Raw genomic sequence first — 19452 nt, 5'->3', positions numbered from 1 at the left:
AATATTCCGTCGCTAAATATAATTTATTTATTTATTTTAATTTTTTAAATTTTTTTATTTTTTAATTAATAATCCGTCGGTAATTCCGTCGGTAAATATTATTATTATTTTTTTGTTATTTTTATTTTTTTTAAATATTTTTATTATTTTTTAATTAATATTCTAATTTATTCTTATTTTTAAATTATTGAGAATATTTTAAATTTATTGTTATTTTCAACAATAATATATATTTTTTAACTAACTATAATATTAATATTTTTTATTATTTTAAATTCGATCGTATATTTACCGTCATTCTTTCGTCGGCACCACAAGTCTTAGATATGACTTCAGCATATTCTAATAGGTGATAGTTATATCAATAATACGCGTGTTCTGTACTGGTGACCACTCGAAAAGAACTTCAAGGTTAAGCGTGCTTGAATTAAAGCACAACTAAGATGGGTGACCCACTGGGAAGTTTGTCTTAACGTATGCAATTAAGTTCAAAATACATTAGAAATACCAAAATACTTGTGGAGAATAAAGCTAGATTGATAAAAAATATATATATATACATATTATTATTATTTTTCTTATTTAAAAAAAAAATAGCGACGGAAATGAATTCGGTTGCTAAGTTCAAAATACATTAGAAATACCAAAATACTTGTGGAGAATAAAGCTAGATTGATAAAATATATATATATATATATATACATATTATTATTATTTTTCTTATTTTTAAAAAAAAATAGCGACGGAAATGAATTCGGTTGCTAATACCGACGAAATTTTCCGTTGCTATTTTCGTCGCTGATTTCAGACGACGCCTGCGTCGTCGTGTGCTTACCTACGGACGATCCGTCGGTAATTAGCGACGGAAATGAATTTCGTCGCTATTTTTTTTACCGACCACTTTTACAGCGACACACGGCGGCCGTCGTTGATCCGTCGGTAAACGAAATTAGCGACAGATTTTTGGCGATTAGCGACGGAAAATTCCGTCGCTAATCGCCCAGTTTCTTGTAGTAAAATCAGTTAAAATCCCCACTCCCCTTCCCATCATCTGCTTTCCCTCCCGCTTTTCACACACTACACACACTCACAACCGTCTTACTTCACACTCTTTTCACACACAGACACACACTGTGTCTCTGCTGCAGTTTCAATGGCGGCGGCGGCGGTGGCAGAGCTAATTCCATACACTTCAGCGCATACAAAGACTGCCCATCATTTTTCTTCGGAGTTTTCCTATGCATCCACCAGAATTTCCGGCCACCGCCGCCTGCGCCTCCGGCCAATCCAGAACTCGAGAATTAGGTGCTCTGTCACTTCCAAGTAAGTCCCTTTTGCCTGCAGCTTATACAGAACTCTGTTTTTGAGGTTGTCTTGATTGAGATTGAAGTTGATGCCTTTGTGCAGTGAAGTTGAAGCGCCGGCAGCGGTGAAGTTAGGGGAACTGAAGAAGAAAGCTGAGTGCTATGGGGTTTTCTGCCTCACTTATGATCTCAAAGCTGTGAGTTTTTTTTTATTGCACACACTGCGCTCGATATAATTCTCCACTGTTTCTTTTTTGTTAGACTTAATTGTTTGTGTACGAGGTTTTGATGAGAGCTAGAATTAGTAGTAGTTGATTTTTTTTTCTTTCATTTCATGGTTTTTTGTTGAACTAGTCAAATAAAGCCAAGAAAATTTAGGTAATATACAAATATTTGAAATAGATCAATGGTGGGAATAAGTGAAGATTGAATGTTTCATCATACAAACCTCTTGAGACATTATTACATTGCTTCATTTGCTTAGATCAGAACTGATGTCCTGATGTGCGGATGCACATTTTGTGTGTGTGTGTCGTTGGTAGGAAGAGGAGACGAAGTCGTGGAAGAAGTTGGTTAACATTGCTGTCTCTGGTGCTGCGGGGATGATATCCAATCATCTTCTCTTCAAGGTAAGAAATTTTCTTTTACTCCAATAATATATAAGTTGGGATTCTACTGAACAATCAATGCAGAAATGAAGGCATCAATGCAGAAATGAAGGCTTCATTGTGAAGTATTTACAAGTTTTTGAGTAATAAATTTTTCTGATCTTTCAGCTTGCTTCTGGTGAGTTTTTGGCCTTCACACGTCCACAGATTTAGTTGAGAGACTTCACGCTATAGCTCCCGTTACTGTAAAAATCCCAGATGCTTATCTATCTTAATATCAGCAGGGTGAAGGCTACAGGCCAGCATTCCATTAGCCATGCTCCCCCACACATTGGATTCCCTTCAGCCCCTTCCATTTTTTTGCAGTTAAACACATAAGATAAAAGAGAACAAGGTAGGTTAATCAGTTAATGATTCTCCATATTTGAGGATGGCCTTGTTGAAGCTCTCAAGGTCAGAACTGTAATTATCAGAAGACTACCACCTGCAGAACTGAGAACACTTTCTTTCGATATCATTAAAGCATGATTCATTTTTTGCTAGACCAGCCAGGGCACAGACTGCCCGGTTTGCATATGTTTTAATCAACTTGAACAGTATACCACAAGTAGAGAATCTATAAACACTCCCACTGGACATATTCCATCTTCAACACATCTAGTTACTTCTTTAATACTTTGATTACTTTTTTTTTTCCTACTTATTCTTGTCGTCATATTTTAACACAGGTCAAAGCAATAATTATTGAGGATAGAATAGTGGTATATACATATTCAAATTTGAATAGAAAACCAGTTGTTCTATCATTCAAAGGGTACTCACCGAGATCAAATTTTTTTATATACTAACATATATTATAAGTTTAGGATTCATATAAAACATGTTCTTATCTTAAGATTCTTGTTTATGAAATTCTTTGCTTTTTCACTTCCTTGATTTCCGGACCATATTAATTTCCAACAACGATTAACTTCAAATATTCATGAAGCGAGTCTCTTCTAAATCACACATATTTCCATAAAAAAAATACAAGTCATTCACAACAGGTAGAGAGCGTATATAATAAAACGAAGAACATACACTGAAATCCCCATACTAATCAAGGTCAATAAACAACCACATCTAGAAGTATAGAAATATTTAGCAATAGTCAAAAGATATATTTTGTGTGACTTTAGTAGGATTTTGTATGACTTTGCTTCATGTTGTAGTCTATAAATAGATATCAATGTAATATGAAAATAAGTAAGAGAAATACAAGAAACAATCTTTACAATCTCTCAAATTCTCTTAAAATATGTCTATACCATATTTTAACATGGTATCAAAGCATGTTTAATCCTTGGAACTCAGAAAAATTTTCCTCATTGTTCCTTTTTTACCTCAACCCAAATCAAGGCAGCCAAGCCGTTTTTTTTTCCTCCATTTTCCTTCCTGGAAAAAAATTAGATCACAATGTCAGAAGAAAGGCAGATCATAGAACCAAAATCAGATACAAACGAGCTAACCCAACAAATAGCCAATCTGATGCGAAACTCCGAAAACGTCGTGCTCGGATTCAAATTACATGGCAACAATTATCCCCTATGGGCACGCCTCATGAAGGTAGCCATAGGCAGCAGGGGCAGGTCCGGACACATCACCGGACAACCACCACCACCAAAACCTGCAGATCCGAATTACTACAAATGGGAAGAAACAGATCTGGCTGTTTTTTCTTGGTTACTACAGAATATGGAAGGGAAACTAGTGATGAACTTCGCCCAACATCAGACGGCTAAGGCCGTTTGGGACAGTCTAGCAGTAACATACGGTAGTGGAGCCACAGATCCACTCCAAATCTACGACTTGGAGGTGAAAGCAAATAAGGTGAACCAAGGACAACTTACCCTAGAGGACTACTGGAATGAACTACAAGCCATATGGCTCAACATCGACAGACGGGAGCCAAATCCGCTGGGTTGCTGCGAAGAGGGCATCACCAAATACCAGAAGCTCATCGGGAGTCGGCGTCTGTATCAATTTCTATCCGGGTTGGACTCAAAATATGACCACGTTCGACGGGATATCCTCAAGGAAATCCCGGCTCCCTCAGCGAAATCGGCGTTCTCGAAAGTGAGAAGAGAGGCCGCCTGACTACAAATCTTGCAGCCGGCAACCAACCACGCCGACATCGACGCCTCATCATCGGGAGGAGTCGGAGCCGGACTCGCCGCCGTCCACCGCCCTACTCAACGGGCTGAAATCCGACCACCACACACCGCCACCATCAGGAACAACCCACCACGCTCAGGAAACTTCCAAAATCGGAAAAAGGAAGATAAATCCAAGCTCTACTGTACTCATTGTGGCATGAACAAACACACCAAAAAGATGTGCTTCCAAATTGTTGGTTACCCGGAATGGTGGGAAGACAACAACAAAATAGCGAAAGAAAAAATGGCAGACGGAAGTGGAGCAACACCGACCGGAACGGCGGTGGCCGAAAACCGGCCGGCGTGGGCCACGGTGTCGGCGGCCATGGCTGTCGACCGACTGGCAGCTGGAACGTGGGGCGCGAGGGAGATGTCGGCGGCTGGAGATCAGTCGCCGCTGACCGTGAGGGCGGCGGCACCGGCCATGATGCGACCGGCGGCGGCGGAATCGGCTGTAGAACGTCCGGACAGGCTGCTTCTTCGAAAGAATGAAGGAGGCGCAGGTATTGGGGGTGAAAATAAAGGGTTTGGTGGTGTTTTGCAACATAAACCCCTTAACTATTCTAAATTCCAGAAAGAACCCCATCTTATGAAAACTAACTCCCTAGTTTTTCATAAATTAAAAAACCACCCCAAACCTTTGTGTAATACGAAAAATACCAGCCTTTTATGTAGAAAATCCCTAAAATCTTCCGCTACATATCAAAACTCATCTGATAATAGGGATAGGGATAAAAGGTGGATTTTTGATTGTGGAGCCACTGATACGATGACTTTTGATAAAACTGATATCATGAAGGCATCAGCACCATACCGAACACATGTTCAAACTGCAAATGGTGACTTAACCCGTGTTGAAGGGGCTGGAACCATAGAAATCTCTCCTACTATGCACCTCTCAAACTGTCTATATGTCCCTTCTCTGTCTCATAAACTCTTGTCTATTAGCCATGTTACAAAAGAACTAAATTGTACTATGCTAATGAATCCTCAATTTTGTCTTCTTCAGGATATCAGGACGGGGGAGATTATTGGACGTGGCACTGAGAGAAATGGGTTATACTATGTGGATGAGATAGCTCAACAAGGCGAGGTGATGCTCGCTCACGGAACTGCTAACCGTGACGCTTGGCTTTGGCATCGTCGGTTAGGGCATCCTTCCACAAGTTATCTTAAGATATTATTTCCTGAATTAATAAAGGGGGGAACTCTGTCTTGTGAAACTTGTATTTTGGCTAAAAGCCACAGACACTCTTTTAAACCTAATAATACTGTGGTTAAATCTATTTTTTCTTTAATTCATTCTGATGTTTGGGGACCTTCACCTATTGCCGGAGGTCCGGGTTTTAAATATTTTTTGCTTTTCATTGATGATTGCACAAGGATGACATGGGTTTATTTCCTCAAACACAAATCTGAAGTTTTTGAAAAATTTACCCATTTTTCAACCATGATTCAAACTCAATTTGAGAAAAACATTCAGACTCTTAGAACCGATAATGGGGGGGAATTTGTCAATAGATCTATGCAGGAATTTTGTCAAAAAAAGGGGATAATCCATCAAACTACATGTCCCCATACCCCTGAACAAAATGGTGTGGCAGAAAGAAAAAATAGAATTCTCCTTGAAATGACTAGAGCTGTGATGATTGAATCTAAAGTACCCACACACTTCTGGCCTGAAGCTGTTGCTACCTCTGTCTATCTTATAAACCGTCTTCCCACTAGAACTCTCCAGTTACAGACTCCTTTAGAAAAACTCTCCACCTTGGCATCTGTCCCTCTTGCTCTTACTCTCCAACCTAGGGTTTTCGGGTGCTCTGTTTTTGTCCATATCCCCAAACATGAAAGAACTAAACTTTTCCCGTGTGCCATTAAATGTGTCTTTGTAGGTTATGGCATTAATCAGAAAGGGTATAGGTGTTACAATCCTAAAACTCGTCAAGTCTTAACCACCACGAATTGTGATTTTCAAGAAACTGAGTTCTTCTATGATAACCAACTTAACAGTCAGGGGGAGAGAGAGCAAGGAAATAAAATAGACTTGTTAAGCTGGTTACCAATGCCAAGTACGGAAGCAGGACCAACAGAAACAGTTAACCTTGCCACCGAGCAGGTCTCATCCACTACAGAGCCCATATCTCCTCGGTACCCTGATTCTATATCTCCTCCACCATTGATATCCGAGGTAAGGCATTCAGAACAAACTTTATCTTCTGAGGTACGTGATTATGTTCATCAAGTTGTTGATGAAGAACAGGAGAATATTGCAGAGAAAGATACCAGGGGATACGTGCTGCCTCCTAGGAGTACTCGAGGGATTCCTCCTAAAAGGTACACTCCGGAGAAGGTCGGGAAGAACTCTCGGTATTCTATTGGAAAGATCGCTAAAGGAAATCTATCCAGAACTGCTGTTGCTTATGAAGCAGCACTGTATGATGAAGATATCCCGACGACAGCTGAACAGGCTCTTGAAATTAAGCACTGGAGAGAGGCCATGAAGAAGGAGATCAGTGCGTTAAATCGGAATCATACTTGGGAGAAGTGCAGATTGCCAAAAGGGAAGAAAACTGTGGGATGCAAGTGGGTCTTCACCATCAAAAGAAAACCAGATGGGTCAATTGAGCGATACAAAGCTCGATTGGTCGCAAAAGGGTACACACAGATATATGGGATCGACTATGAGGAGACTTTCTCTTCTGTTGCAAAAATGAACACCGTCAGGGCTCTCCTCTCTATTGCTGCTAATAAAGATTGGGACCTCCACCAATTCGATGTTACAAATGCTTTCCTCCATGGAGAACTTGAAGAAGAAATGGAGGTTTACATGGAAGTTCCCCAGGGTTTCTCAGAAGAATTCGGAGTTGGTGAAGTATGCAAATTGAAGAAGACACTGTATGGGCTCAAACAATCCCCCAGAGCCTGGTTTGGGAGATTCACCACGGCCATGAAAAAGTTTGGGTACCAGCAAAGCAATGCCGATCACACCTTATTTTTGAAGAAGAGAGGTGACCTTATTTCCTGTTTAGTCATTTATGTTGATGATATGATCATAACAGGAAACGACTTGGAAGAAATCCAAAAGTTGAAAGATAGGCTGTTCAAGGAGTTTGAGATGAAGGACTTGGGAAGACTTAAGTACTTCCTTGGAATAGAAGTTCTCAGGTCAAACAGGGGGATCTTCATCAACCAAAAGAAGTATACTCTAGACCTTCTAGCAGAAACAGGGATGCTAGATTGCAAGCCAACAGAGACGCCTATTGCTATGAATCACGGGCTACAGATTGAGGAAGGAGCAGAACTGACTAATCGAGGAAAATATCAGCGCTTAGTGGGAAAACTCATCTATCTTTCTCATACGCGACCTGATATCTCTTATGCCGTTGGAGTGGTAAGCCAATTCATGCACCAACCACAAGCTAACCACATGGAAGCTGCGATCAGGATTGTAAAATATTTGAAAGGAACTTTTTATTATGGAGTGTTATTCAAGAAATCTGGACACCTTGAAATACAGGCATACACTGATGCTGACTGGGCTGGAAATCCCGTCGATCGAAAGTCAACAGCAGGATACTTCACCTTTATTGGAGGCAACCTTGTCTCATGGAGGAGTAAGAAACAGAAAGTGGTAGCACTCTCTAGTGCAGAAGCCGAGTTCAGGGGAATCAAGAGTGGACTAACCGAAGTCCTGTGGCTAAGAAGATTGTTGACTGAATTGGGTCTTCAACCGACAAAGACATGTCAAATGTTTTGTGACAATAAAGCAGCCATCAGCATATCAGAAAATCCTGTTCAACACGACAGAACAAAACATGTAGAAGTTGATAGACACTTTATCAAAGAAAAAATTGAAGGAGGTATTGTGACGCTCCCATTCGTAAGGTCTGAAGACCAACTAGCAGACATCCTAACCAAAGCTGTGAACTCCAAGAATTTTTTAGAAGTTCTTGGCAAGTTGAATATCGGGAATCCCGTTACTCAACTTGAGGGGGAGTGTTGAAAATACTAATCAAGGTCAATAAACAACCACATCTAGAAGTATAGAAATATTTAGCAATAGTCAAAAGATATATTTTGTGTGACTTTAGTAGGATTTTGTATGACTTTGCTTCATGTTGTAGTCTATAAATAGATATCAATGTAATATGAAAATAAGTAAGAGAAATACAAGAAACAATCTTTACAATCTCTCAAATTCTCTTAAAATATGTCTATACCATATTTTAACATGGTATCAAAGCATGTTTAATCCTTGGAACTCAGAAAAATTTTCCTCATTGTTCCTTTTTTACCTCAACCCAAATCAAGGCAGCCAAGCCGTTTTTTTTTCCTCCATTTTCCTTCCTGGAAAAAAATTAGATCACAATGTCAGAAGAAAGGCAGATCATAGAACCAAAATCAGATACAAACGAGCTAACCCAACAAATAGCCAATCTGATGCGAAACTCCGAAAACGTCGTGCTCGGATTCAAATTACATGGCAACAATTATCCCCTATGGGCACGCCTCATGAAGGTAGCCATAGGCAGCAGGGGCAGGTCCGGACACATCACCGGACAACCACCACCACCAAAACCTGCAGATCCGAATTACTACAAATGGGAAGAAACAGATCTGGCTGTTTTTTCTTGGTTACTACAGAATATGGAAGGGAAACTAGTGATGAACTTCGCCCAACATCAGACGGCTAAGGCCGTTTGGGACAGTCTAGCAGTAACATACGGTAGTGGAGCCACAGATCCACTCCAAATCTACGACTTGGAGGTGAAAGCAAATAAGGTGAACCCGTCGCCCAAGCGCCAAGCCTTGACTCGCCGTCGCCCAGGCCCGCCGCCGCCGTTCCCCTCACTAAACCCGTCGCCCAGGCGCCGATCTGCCCTCGGAACCGCGCTGCTATCCAAGCCCAGGCGCGATTCGCGGCGCTGTCCGGTGGAGTCATTAGCTGCGCAAGCCACCTCGCCAGATCCGCCCACAGATCCGCCACCCAGAAGTAGTCTGCCTTCGACTCCAGATCGGCGACACCTTTCTCCGGCGAAATCTGCGGTAGCTATCTTCGACTCCAGACCAGCGAGACTATTTACTCCGGCGAGACCACGCCTCCAGGCCACAACGCAGCCCTCAAGTCCGGCGAGAACGCATCCAGCTAGGCCTTCCGACTCTTTTTGAAAGATCAGCGTCCAGATTCGCAAGTCATCCCTTTCTATTCAAAAGCTAAGTTCTACTTCCTTATCTCGGGTGATGTGCAGTTTGATATGGATGCGAACTGAATTTAGTACTTGAGACAGTGAATTTAGTACTTGAGACAGCAAATTACCTTGAAGGTTTTCAAGCAGATGGGTTGTTGTTGGGGTTGAATGTATTGTAGGATAACTGTAATGAATTGAATGTGCCATGGTGAAACGAATGGACAAGACTTGAATTGAAATTAGCAAAGTTTAAGGACAGAGCTTATCTTACAGTTGTTTGGTTAGATTGTTGTATTGTTCGTTGTAGATGATTACTTCATAAAACAGGTGATTTTCTACAATGGAGCCTAGAGAGACCGAGAGAGAGTGGAGAGTGGTGAGAAGAAGAGGGATTGGTCCAAAACATGTCGAGAGAAAACAGGCAAGAAGCTGGAATCGGAGCAGTTTGAATGGGAGGAGAGATTGGAGTTCGAATGAACGCGATGACACTACAACCTTTTTCTTTAACAACATCCCAGAGGATTGCAGCGTTGATTTTCTCAGACGTAAGTTTGAGACGGTTGCGAAGACGGTGGATGTATACTGCCCAAGGAAGAGAGATCTTTGGGGAAGACCGTTCGGCTTTGTTCGATTTGAAAGGGTGGAGAGGTCTGAGACTTTACTGATGGACCTGAACAAACTTTGGATTGGCAGTTATAAGGTTAGAGTTTATAAGCCTAAATTCCAAAGGGATTATAAACCTAAATTCGAAAGGGTTGATGAGAAGAGACGGAATGAGCAGAATAGCGTCAAAGAAAAGAAGTTGGAACAGATACAGCCATGCAACATGAAGGTGTATAATAGGCACGCAGGTGTCTCCTTTAAGGAAGCTCTTACAGGTGCTAAAGATGATAAAGAACTTGATGATGAAACATTACAGTTCCAGACGACGGAAGAAGACTTGGTTTGGCTTAATGGGGCTTTTACAGGTTACATTAAATCTGAGTTTCTCTGGGAGGAAGTTCGAGAGGAAATAAATAGTGAATGCGCAGGTTGTTTTAAGCTGAACTCCCTCGGTGGCAACATGGTCCTAATCCAAAGCAGCAACGAGCAGACGACCGAGGAAAATCTCAATAAGCTCAACGAATGGAGAGACTTCTGGTTACAGTGGTGGAGGCCTTGGAAATCTGTTGATATCAACTATCAAAGAGTTGTCTGGACTAAATGGACCGGAGTCCCGCTACATGTTTGGAATTCCCGTTTCTTCAGTACGGCAAGCGCGAGGTTCGGGTTGCTTCTGAAAATTGAAGAAAAAACAAGAACGAAAGAGAGGCTGGACGTGGCTTTTATACAGATGTCTACTGGGTTTAACTCCATCGGAAACATACTGAAATGTAAAATCGACGGTGCTTCGTTCCAAATCCGGGTGGAAGAAATGCCCTATAATTTCGTTTCCCCGGAGGAGGAGGTGTGGTCTTTGGACGAAGATGCTGACTCAGAATGTTCTTTACAAGATATCTCACAGTCTCCGGCGAAGGCTTTCATCGTCGAGTCGGAAACAGAGGACGGTGAAGGAAACGATTCGGTTACTCAAAAAAACGGCGTCTCGGAACTCGAGAGGAAGGTTGTGGAAACTAATGGCCCGTTCTCACATTACTCTGACACAGATAAAGGAAGCCAAGTCCAGCGGGTTTCCTCCGAAGGGACTGATAAATCGCCTTCAAATGAGCCAGAGACTAGAGGTAGAGAGATCAATGAAGGGAGTAGAAACGAGAAAGAGAAGGAATTTCAAAATGAACTTGAGGGGGAGGAGTGCGATCCCTCGAGGGTACCAGATTCTCTCACTGCGGGGGTTGTTTCTAAGAAAGGAACGGCGAATAGACGAGGAGGAGTTTCGAGGAAGAAAACTCAGAAATCAAAAGTCACCGAAAATCAGCATCAAGTTTGGGGCAATTTCATTGCTGATATTGAATCAGAGGGTGAGATGGGCAAGAATGGAAGTGGCTCGCGATCTACTGAGGCGGATTGGGAGAATTCGGAGAGAGATGAAGATACAAGAACATGGCTCTTTGCCAAGAAGTTGGGTTTGTCGAGCAATCACCAAGACGCGGTCATGATCGAGCAATTGAAGGAGCAAAGAGCAAAGGCAGGACATCCGAAGGTCGTGGGTGATATTGAAACAGGTTTTTAATGAATATTTTATCTTACAACATTAGAGGCTTGGGGAGTTTCATTAAACAGAGTGATATCGGAGAATTGGTTAGGAAAAATGCTTTAGATTTTTGTTTTATTCAGGAAACCAAAATGGAAATTTTCTGTTCCTCAATGTGTGATAAGTGGTGGGGGAGGAGTAATTTTGATTGGGCTGTGAGGGAGTCAGAAGGCAGATCGGGTGGAATACTATCGGTCTGGAGCAAGGATAAGTTTGTGGCAACTAGTAAATGGAACGTGACGGGGGCTGTTATTGTTAATGGGATTTGGCTACAAGGAGGCTTGCATTGTTGTTTTGTTAATGTGTATGCGCCCATGGGAACCACCGAAAAGGAATCTTTGTGGGATACATTACAGCTCATTGCTCTTCAAAACAAAGACTCTTGCCTGTGTTTTCTTGGCGATTTCAACGCAGTGCGTGATCCGGGAGAAAGGGTGGGGAAAGGTGCTGTCTTTAATCAAGCAGATGCAAGGTCTTTTGACGCTTTTATTCGGCAAAGTAATCTGCTGGAAATCAGAACACAGGGGAGAAAGTTTACGTGGTATCAACCTGGTGGAGGATGTAAGAGCAAACTAGACAGATTTATGGTCAACGAGAAATGGATGCAGGAATGGCCGGACACAGTCGGAAGGGGGCTTCAGAGATCAGTGTCGGATCATTGTCCGATCTTCCTGACTACAAAAACCAAGAACTGGGGACCCAAACCTTTTAGGTTCCTCAATTCTTGGCTCTCCCACCCAGATTTTTGCGCGTTGGTAAGGAAATCTTGGGATGAAGCTAAGATTGAAGGATGGAGCTGCTTTGTGTTCAAAGAGAAATTGAAATTGGTGAAGAGTGCGTTGAAAGAGTGGAATCTGAGGATTTATGGCAACATTGACCAAGGATTGACAGATCTTAAGGATGAACTTCAGGAGCTGGACATTTTTGATGACACCTTTGGTCTTGAGGAGAGTGAGACAATCAGGAGAAATGAATTACGAGCAAAGATTTTCCTTAAATCCAAAGAAAAATGTAGTCTTCTCCAACAAAAGGCGAAAGTCAAATGGGTCAAGGAGGGCGATCTGAATACTAGTTTTTATCACAAAGCAATTGTTGGGAGAAGAAAGAAGAATGAAATTGCAGGGCTTGATGTTGGGGGCTGCTGGATCGAGGATCCAAAGACCATCAAGGAGAAAGTCAAAACGTTCTTCGAGAATCACTTCAAGAAGACGCCGCGCGTCCTTCCTATGATACCGGGAGATTTCACTGCTCGGAGAGTTTCTGCAGCGAATAATGCGGAGCTGATCAAAACTTTTTCAGAATCAGAAATTAAAGAGGCCATTTGGAGCTGTGACGGTGACAAGAGCCCGGGACCGGATGGTTTTAACCTCAAGTTCTGGAAAGCGTCATGGGAGATAATCAAGAAAGATTTTTTAAAGGTAATGACTGAATTTCACTCCAATGGCAAAATCCCTCGGGGATGTAACTCTTCATACATCGTTCTCATTCCTAAAAAAGAAGGAGCTTGCTCACTTGAGGAGTTTAGGCCTATTTCACTTATTTGTAGCCTCTATAAAGTCATTGCGAAGGTTTTGGCGAATAGGATGAAACAGGTCATGGATTCAGTTATTTCGGATAATCAGAGTGCCTTCATTGGCGGCCGTTACATCCTTGATGGGGTCGTGGTTCTAAATGAAGCAATCGCGGAGGCTACTAAGAAGAGAAAAGGGAGGATTATCTTCAAGGTGGATTTCGCGAAAGCATATGACTCCGTCGAGTGGGATTTCTTGGATTTAATGCTTGAAAGAATGGATTTTGAACCATTATGGAGGAAATGGATCCGAGGTTGTATCTCTTCGGCGACGACGAATATTTTGGTGAATGGATCTCCATCTGGTGAGGTGTGTTTAGAAAGAGGATTACGGCAGGGAGATCCGCTTTCCCCATTTCTCTTTCTTATTGCAGCGGAGGGGCTCCACTCTTTGATCACGAGAGCTGTTGAGAAGGAGCTGATTAAGCCGGTAAAGGTAGGAAATGATTGCATTTCAATTCCGCACCTCCAATACGCTGATGACACGGTCTTCTTGATGGAGGATGATGAAAGAAATGCAGTGGCAGTTAAAAGGATTCTCAGAGTGTTCCAGCTACTGTCAGGGCTTGCTGTGAATTTCAAAAAATGTTGTCTCTTTGGAGTTGGGGTCGAGGAGGATAAGATAGAGAGGATGGCGGCTGTTTTGGGTTGTGATGTAGGCTCCTTACCTTTCAATTACCTCGGTATTAAAGTGGGTAGCAAGGGCAAAAAGGTTGCTGATTGGAAATACTTGGTTGAGAAGGTGAGAAAGAAAATCGATTCGTGGAAAAATGGGAAGTTCTCTCTCGCGGGCCGAGTTACCTTGGTGAAGGCTGTGCTTCAATCTATACCGATTTACCAGCTCTCTTTTACCTGTTTACCAAAATCAATTGTGAGTTCCCTAAATGCTTTACTTGGTAATTTTCTGTGGGGAGGGGGTTCTAGTAAAAGTGCGATTGCTTGGGTGAAATGGAAGGTGCTTTGTGCTTCAAAAGATGAAGGAGGCTTGGGGCTTAAAAATATTGAGTGGTTTAATCAGGCACTTGTCGTTAAATGGTTGTGGCGGTACCTTACTGGAAGGGACATGCTTTGGGCTAAAATTGTTAGGTCCATTTATGGTGAGGTTGAGTGGGGAGAGACAAGTCTGGAAAACGCGGGGAAAGGTAGATTTAGAGATGGGTGGTGGCCGAAGATCGTTTCTGCGGCGGGAGGGCCGAGCAATTTTTGGTTTGTTCAAAATTTGAAGCCAAAGGTGGGGGATGGGAAGACATTTAAATTCTGGAGTCAGTGGTGGGTTGGACAAAAGCCGTTGAAGTTTACTTTTCCTAGACTTTTTCAGTTGAGTGCTAATAAAGAAGCTGCAATCTGTGAAGTTGGGGAATGGACTGATACTGGATGGTGTTGGGATTTAAGGTGGAGAAGAGAGTTATTTGAGAGAGAGAGGGAAGGAGTTTCGGAGTTGCTTAGCCTTGTTTCTGGTACTAACCTGTGTGTAGGTAACAAGGACGGATGGACATGGAGTGGCGACATCGGGAGAGGCTTTACAACCAAGTCCGCTTATGAAGCTATTAAAGATCAAGCAAAAGAGACTACGGAGGCGGTGGAGGAAACTGATATGAGTACGAAGGTGTGGAAGATCCCTATTCCAAACAAAGTCAAGCTTACCGCATGGAGAATTTTGAAGAACAGAATTCCGACGTGTGACAATCTCTCGAGAAGAAATGTGATGTTGTGTGAAGTCGAGGTGGGATGTAATGCCTGTTTTCATCGGCAGGAATCCACGAATCACTTGTTGATCCACTGTCCAAAGACCTCAAAGGTATGGGAAGCAATCTTTCAATGGCTCGGAGTTAGCATGGTGCAGCCATATGACGTGTCCTCGCACTTTCAGTTCTTTACTAGTTTGAGTGGCCGGAAAAGAAATAAGAAGCTCTTGATGGCTCTTTGGTGTTGTACTACTTGGCTTATTTGGAAAATGCGTAATGAGAGTAGATTTGAGAACAAAATATGGGAGAGTGCAAACTTGTTTGGAGAAATCAAAGCTAGAGTGTGGAGTTGGGGTAGAATTTTTGGTTTTGTTAATGATGGAGTTGGGATTCATAGGTGGATGTCGAATGAGGAATCACCGATGATTTTGTAATCTTCTTGGTACTACTGGTGCCTTTTCGTTCTATAATATTTACTTTCCTTATCAAAAAAAAAAAAGATTATAGACTACATGAAATAGACGACATTGAACAAAGCATGTTGTGTAATAAGGTGATAGATGAGCAAGGGAATAGACAACAAACAGCCAAGCATGTCGTCTAATATGGTAATAGACGACGTGCAACAGAGTCGTGTCGTCTATTGTTGGCGGTCATAGACAACACGCCCGAAACACGTCGTCTATAGAATAGATTGTCTATGACCGCCAACAATAGACGATACGACTCTGTTGCACGTCGTCTATTACCATATTAGACGACATTTAAAATTGCGTCGTCTATCAAAATTCAGATTTACTCAAAATCCAAATTTTCTCCCTCACGCAATATGTTCTCTCTCCCTCCCTCTCTGCCGTTTCCTTCTCCCAAATTTCTCCGGCGAACGTCGCCGGTTCTCGTCGCCTCCGGCGCGGCGAGGTTGGCGTCTCTCTCCCCTCCTCCTTTCTTTCTTTTTTCTTTCCCTTAATTTAAATTAGTAACTACCTAGGGTTTTTAAATCTTGTTCAATCCTGTTCTCCGACGAGTTCTGCCGCGCTGCCGCCGTGCTCCTCGCATCGCCACTCCTCCATCTCAGGTAAACCCCCTATCTCTCTCTCCATCTCTCACACTCGATCTCCTTTGCTCTCGATCTCTCTTTGCCCTAGATCTCTCTCTGCCTCTCGCTATCTCTCTCTCTCTTTCTGCCTTTTGGTATCAGATCTGGGAATTTCGTTTCCAACGCTCCACTCACCGCCGTCCAGCAACTCGTCCCGCCTCCCCACCGTCGATCCACTGCTGCGCCTGGCCTCGCCGCGCTGCTGCGCCTCTCCTCGCTGCGCCGTGTATTGCTGCTCCTCGCCTCGCCTCACCCCCCTCGTCGCTCGACTGCACCTCCGCCTCATTGTCTACGCTATCACCAGGAACACCACTTTCGACAGCACCAAACGGAGCAGTTGATTAGGTTAAGTGGTTTTGGGTATTCTTCGTTTTTTAATTTGCTAATGTAGTTGTGATACCTATAATTTCTTCACTTTGTCTCTGCACTTCAATTTGCTAAGGTTTTTGTTAAGTTCTTCAATTTGTCTCTACATTTGCTAAGGTTTTTGTTTGAGAATTTTGAAGAACCGAGAGTCTTGGAAAGAGAGGATTTGAACCGAGAGTCAGCCACACACACACTACTGCATTCTTCGATTTCTGCTGTGAAACGTTTAAATAACATGATTGGTTTGTTATTTGTGATTGCAGCCACACACACACACTACACTAAAAAGATTGGTTTTCTTCTAAAGTGGATTATTATGTATTCTATTCCTTCTGAGTTGCAAGATGAGGAAGAATGCTGATTTTAGGAGCTGAAAGTTTTATGTTGCTCTATATTCAGAAATCGATACGAAGTAGCAACATACTAAAATTGTTTTTGCTACAGGTGCTGCTGCAGAGAATCCCAGCTTTCAACATGTGAAAAAATTGTTTTTGCTACAGGTGCTGCTGCAGGGATGTTTGTGAAGGTGTTGACGGACGAGCAGATGGAAGTTCTCCGCAAGCAGATTGCTGTCTACGCCACCATTTGTGAGCAGCTCGTTGAGTTGCACAAATCCCTCACCTCCCAGACCGATCTTGCTGGTAATATCATCATACATCTCTTGTTCATTACTCTGATTTTGGATGATTTGTGGAAATGCTCGGAATTTATGTTTTTTTGGGGACCCTTTTGGTTTTGTATTGGTAATTTAAGGGAGATATGTAGTATAACCGAAAATATTAATCTTGGCTGTGATTTTTTTGGTCATTACTTCTGTTGTATTAAATTGCTTGTTTATTTTGTTAATTGTTTTCATTCTTTGCTTGTGAGTGGTTTACTCCTCCAGCTTGAATTCTCAACGCAAATTACAAGTTGGGTTTGTGCATTATTGGTCGAAGCTTTACAGTTGATTAGGAATTTAATTATATCTCCCCATCTTCATGGCTTTATGATTCTGACTTAATGAAAGGAAGTAGTTGAGAGATTTGAAATACCATTTTTGTTCTGTTTTAAATATGTTATCATAGTGAGTATTTGTTGTTTGATTCTTTGGTTTACGTTTATGTTGAATTTAGTCATAAAGATATAATCAAGTGGGGTAGGTCAGATGTTTTCACTTGTTTATTAAGGATAGAAATAGACGTCCTTTTTATTTATTCCTGTGATATTTGTGTCTATTGGTCATATAACCTCCCTATTTTCCTATTCCGGTTACATGGGAGTCTAATTTAATCAGCTTAGCTTCTCTTTTTTGGAATATCTTGTGACTTGTGCTTGTAAATCTATATGGTATGAAGTGATGAAATGCTTCTATGCTTTGGCTTTCTGACTATTTTAGGTGAAATGCTTCTTATAAGTTTTGGTCTGATTGCAAAGTTGATTTTAGATGCGTACAAACAGCTTGGCTTTCACTGTGAAATATCAACTGTCAACGCAGTCTTCATAGTTTCATCATCTAATATGGATTCTCTAATTTGCTCAGGCTCCGTTGCTGAAAAATTACTCATATTTTAGTCATACAACTGCTACCAGCAGCCTATTACATTTGCAAAGAAGCTCTTCAGCGAGAATCTTATCCCTCTTAAATGTGACCCGCTATTCTACTTGCTCTGGTCAAGACTATGGCTCGTCCTCAAAGCGAAGATCACGTGGACCTGTCATGAATTATGATGAACAATATTTTATTTGGTTTGATGTAGAATGTTTGTATAATGGATACTTTTTCAATGTAGAATGATAAAGAATATTTGAAATTAATGAATGACATTTTTATTATTCGTGTATATATTTAAAATTATTTATTATGAATTTTTAGATTTAATAAAATATTTATTTGAAAAAATAGGAAATTTAAGTATAACTGCAGAATTAAAATAAAAAATTGAAAAATTCAACGAATAGACGACGGGCTCATGCTTGTTGTCTATCAGCTAATAGACAACATGCGCATGCACGTCGTCTATTAGGCGTTGTCTATTAGCTGATAGACAACGCGCATGCGCATGTTGTCTATTAGCGCCCTCAAATAGACTACACCTACATACATGACATGCGATTTTCAAATAGATGACACGCTTCGCATGTTGTCTATTAACATTTTTCTTGTAGTGAACTCCTTGATCCCCCTCAGATGCGACATTATTCAGATGCGATTATTAATTTCAAGTGCAGTGGGTTTGGGTATGATCATAAATCAGATGACTACAAAGTTGTGAGATCTTCGATTACTTGTATCATTATTGTACAGTGAAGATGAAGAACCCGTGTCGTTATTGTAAAGGAGGAGGGAAAACAGAGATGAAAGTTGAGGTGTTTTCACTCAAAACGGATTCCTGGAAGCAGATTAAAGTAGCTGCTGATTTTGATTTAGATGGCATCAAGCCTTCTTCGTGTTATGTTAATGGATCTTATTATTGGATAAAATTAAATCATAGGGATGATACACTATTTCACTATGGTGTTGTATCATTTGATTTTACTCGTGAATGCTTCTCCAACATCAGTTTACCACCAATACACAAGGACAACGAGCATTTATTGGACTGTGACATTCTTGTCAAGGTTCATGATGACATGGTGGGTGTTATCCGCTATGAGAGGGCATCACAGAGTTTTGGAGTTGTTACCACTTTTCGGCTTCTGGTATTGAAAGAGAGCTCGTGGATTCCTTGGGTTTGTGTTGATCTATGTGATGTTGAGAGGCCGCTGATGTTGCACCAAGGTCGATTTTTGTTTTTAAAGAAAAAAAATTCTGAGGGGATGGAGCAACTAGTAGTTTATGATTTGGAAACCAAGAAGTTGGAGGATCTGGATATATATGATTATGTATATTCCATGATGATATTTTCTTACGAAGAGAGCAGATTTTCACTACCAGATTCAAAACCAATGGATGGATCCTACAGTAAGGAGGAGGAGGAGAGGGAGGATCTAGAGGACAAGAGGAGGTTGTACAAGGTGGGCAGGATGTTCAGATCAGATTTCATGTACGAGTTTGAGATTCAAAACCAAATAAGGAGTAGGAGTAGGAGACGAGATTATGACTACGAGATTCAAAACCAATCAAGGAGTAGGAGGAGTAGGAGTAGGAGAGGAGATTACGACTACGAGATTCAAAACCAATCAAGGAGTAGGAGAGGAGATTACGAATACGAGATTCAAAACCAATCAAGGAGAAGGAGTAGGAGAGGAGATTACGACTACGAGAT

The 19452-nt window shown here is 41.6% G+C and overlaps 1 protein-coding gene and 3 long non-coding RNA genes across 4 annotated transcripts; 2 read left to right on the top strand and 2 right to left on the bottom strand.

The window, feature by feature from the left end:
- Positions 1-1014: 1014 nt before the first annotated feature.
- On the top strand, positions 1015-2125 carry LOC131013738 (malate dehydrogenase [NADP], chloroplastic-like). Its single transcript, XM_057941824.1, has 4 exons — positions 1015-1323; positions 1408-1501; positions 1847-1933; positions 2081-2125. Exons 1-4 carry the CDS (start codon positions 1154-1156, stop codon positions 2123-2125), a joined length of 396 nt encoding a protein of 131 aa, XP_057797807.1. The 5' UTR covers positions 1015-1153.
- Positions 2126-3270: 1145 nt separating this feature from the next.
- On the bottom strand, positions 3271-3730 carry LOC131006299 (uncharacterized). Its single transcript, XR_009095448.1, has 2 exons — positions 3421-3730; positions 3271-3346 (listed from the first exon to the last, which is right to left on the bottom strand). It is a non-coding gene; the product is annotated as an uncharacterized LOC131006299 (long non-coding RNA).
- Positions 3731-8378: 4648 nt separating this feature from the next.
- On the bottom strand, positions 8379-8838 carry LOC131006298 (uncharacterized). Its single transcript, XR_009095447.1, has 2 exons — positions 8529-8838; positions 8379-8454 (listed from the first exon to the last, which is right to left on the bottom strand). It is a non-coding gene; the product is annotated as an uncharacterized LOC131006298 (long non-coding RNA).
- Positions 8839-15532: 6694 nt separating this feature from the next.
- LOC131006297 (uncharacterized) lies at positions 15533-18019 on the top strand. Its single transcript, XR_009095446.1, has 4 exons — positions 15533-15817; positions 15941-16183; positions 16649-16845; positions 17727-18019. It is a non-coding gene; the product is annotated as an uncharacterized LOC131006297 (long non-coding RNA).
- The last annotated feature ends 1433 nt before the right edge of the window (positions 18020-19452 follow it).

This window comes from Salvia miltiorrhiza, chromosome 1, assembly GCF_028751815.1.
Source record: "Salvia miltiorrhiza cultivar Shanhuang (shh) chromosome 1, IMPLAD_Smil_shh, whole genome shotgun sequence".
Lineage (NCBI taxonomy): Eukaryota > Viridiplantae > Streptophyta > Magnoliopsida > Lamiales > Lamiaceae > Salvia > Salvia miltiorrhiza.
The sequence above is the reverse complement of the archived record's forward strand: the minus strand, read 5'-3'. Positions and strand labels throughout refer to the sequence as shown.

What these genes read in the sequence shown, in the direction of transcription:
- LOC131013738 (XM_057941824.1), top strand. Translation starts at nt 1,154, where the DNA reads ATGGCGGCGGCGGCGGTGGCAGAGCTAATTCCATACACTTCAGCGCAT. An exon ending in AGGTGCTCTGTCACTTCCAA is followed by an intron (nt 1,324 to 1,407) that starts GTAAGTCCCTTT and finishes GCCTTTGTGCAG; the next exon opens with TGAAGTTGAAGCGCCGGCAG. An exon ending in TCACTTATGATCTCAAAGCT is followed by an intron (nt 1,502 to 1,846) that starts GTGAGTTTTTTT and finishes TGTCGTTGGTAG; the next exon opens with GAAGAGGAGACGAAGTCGTG.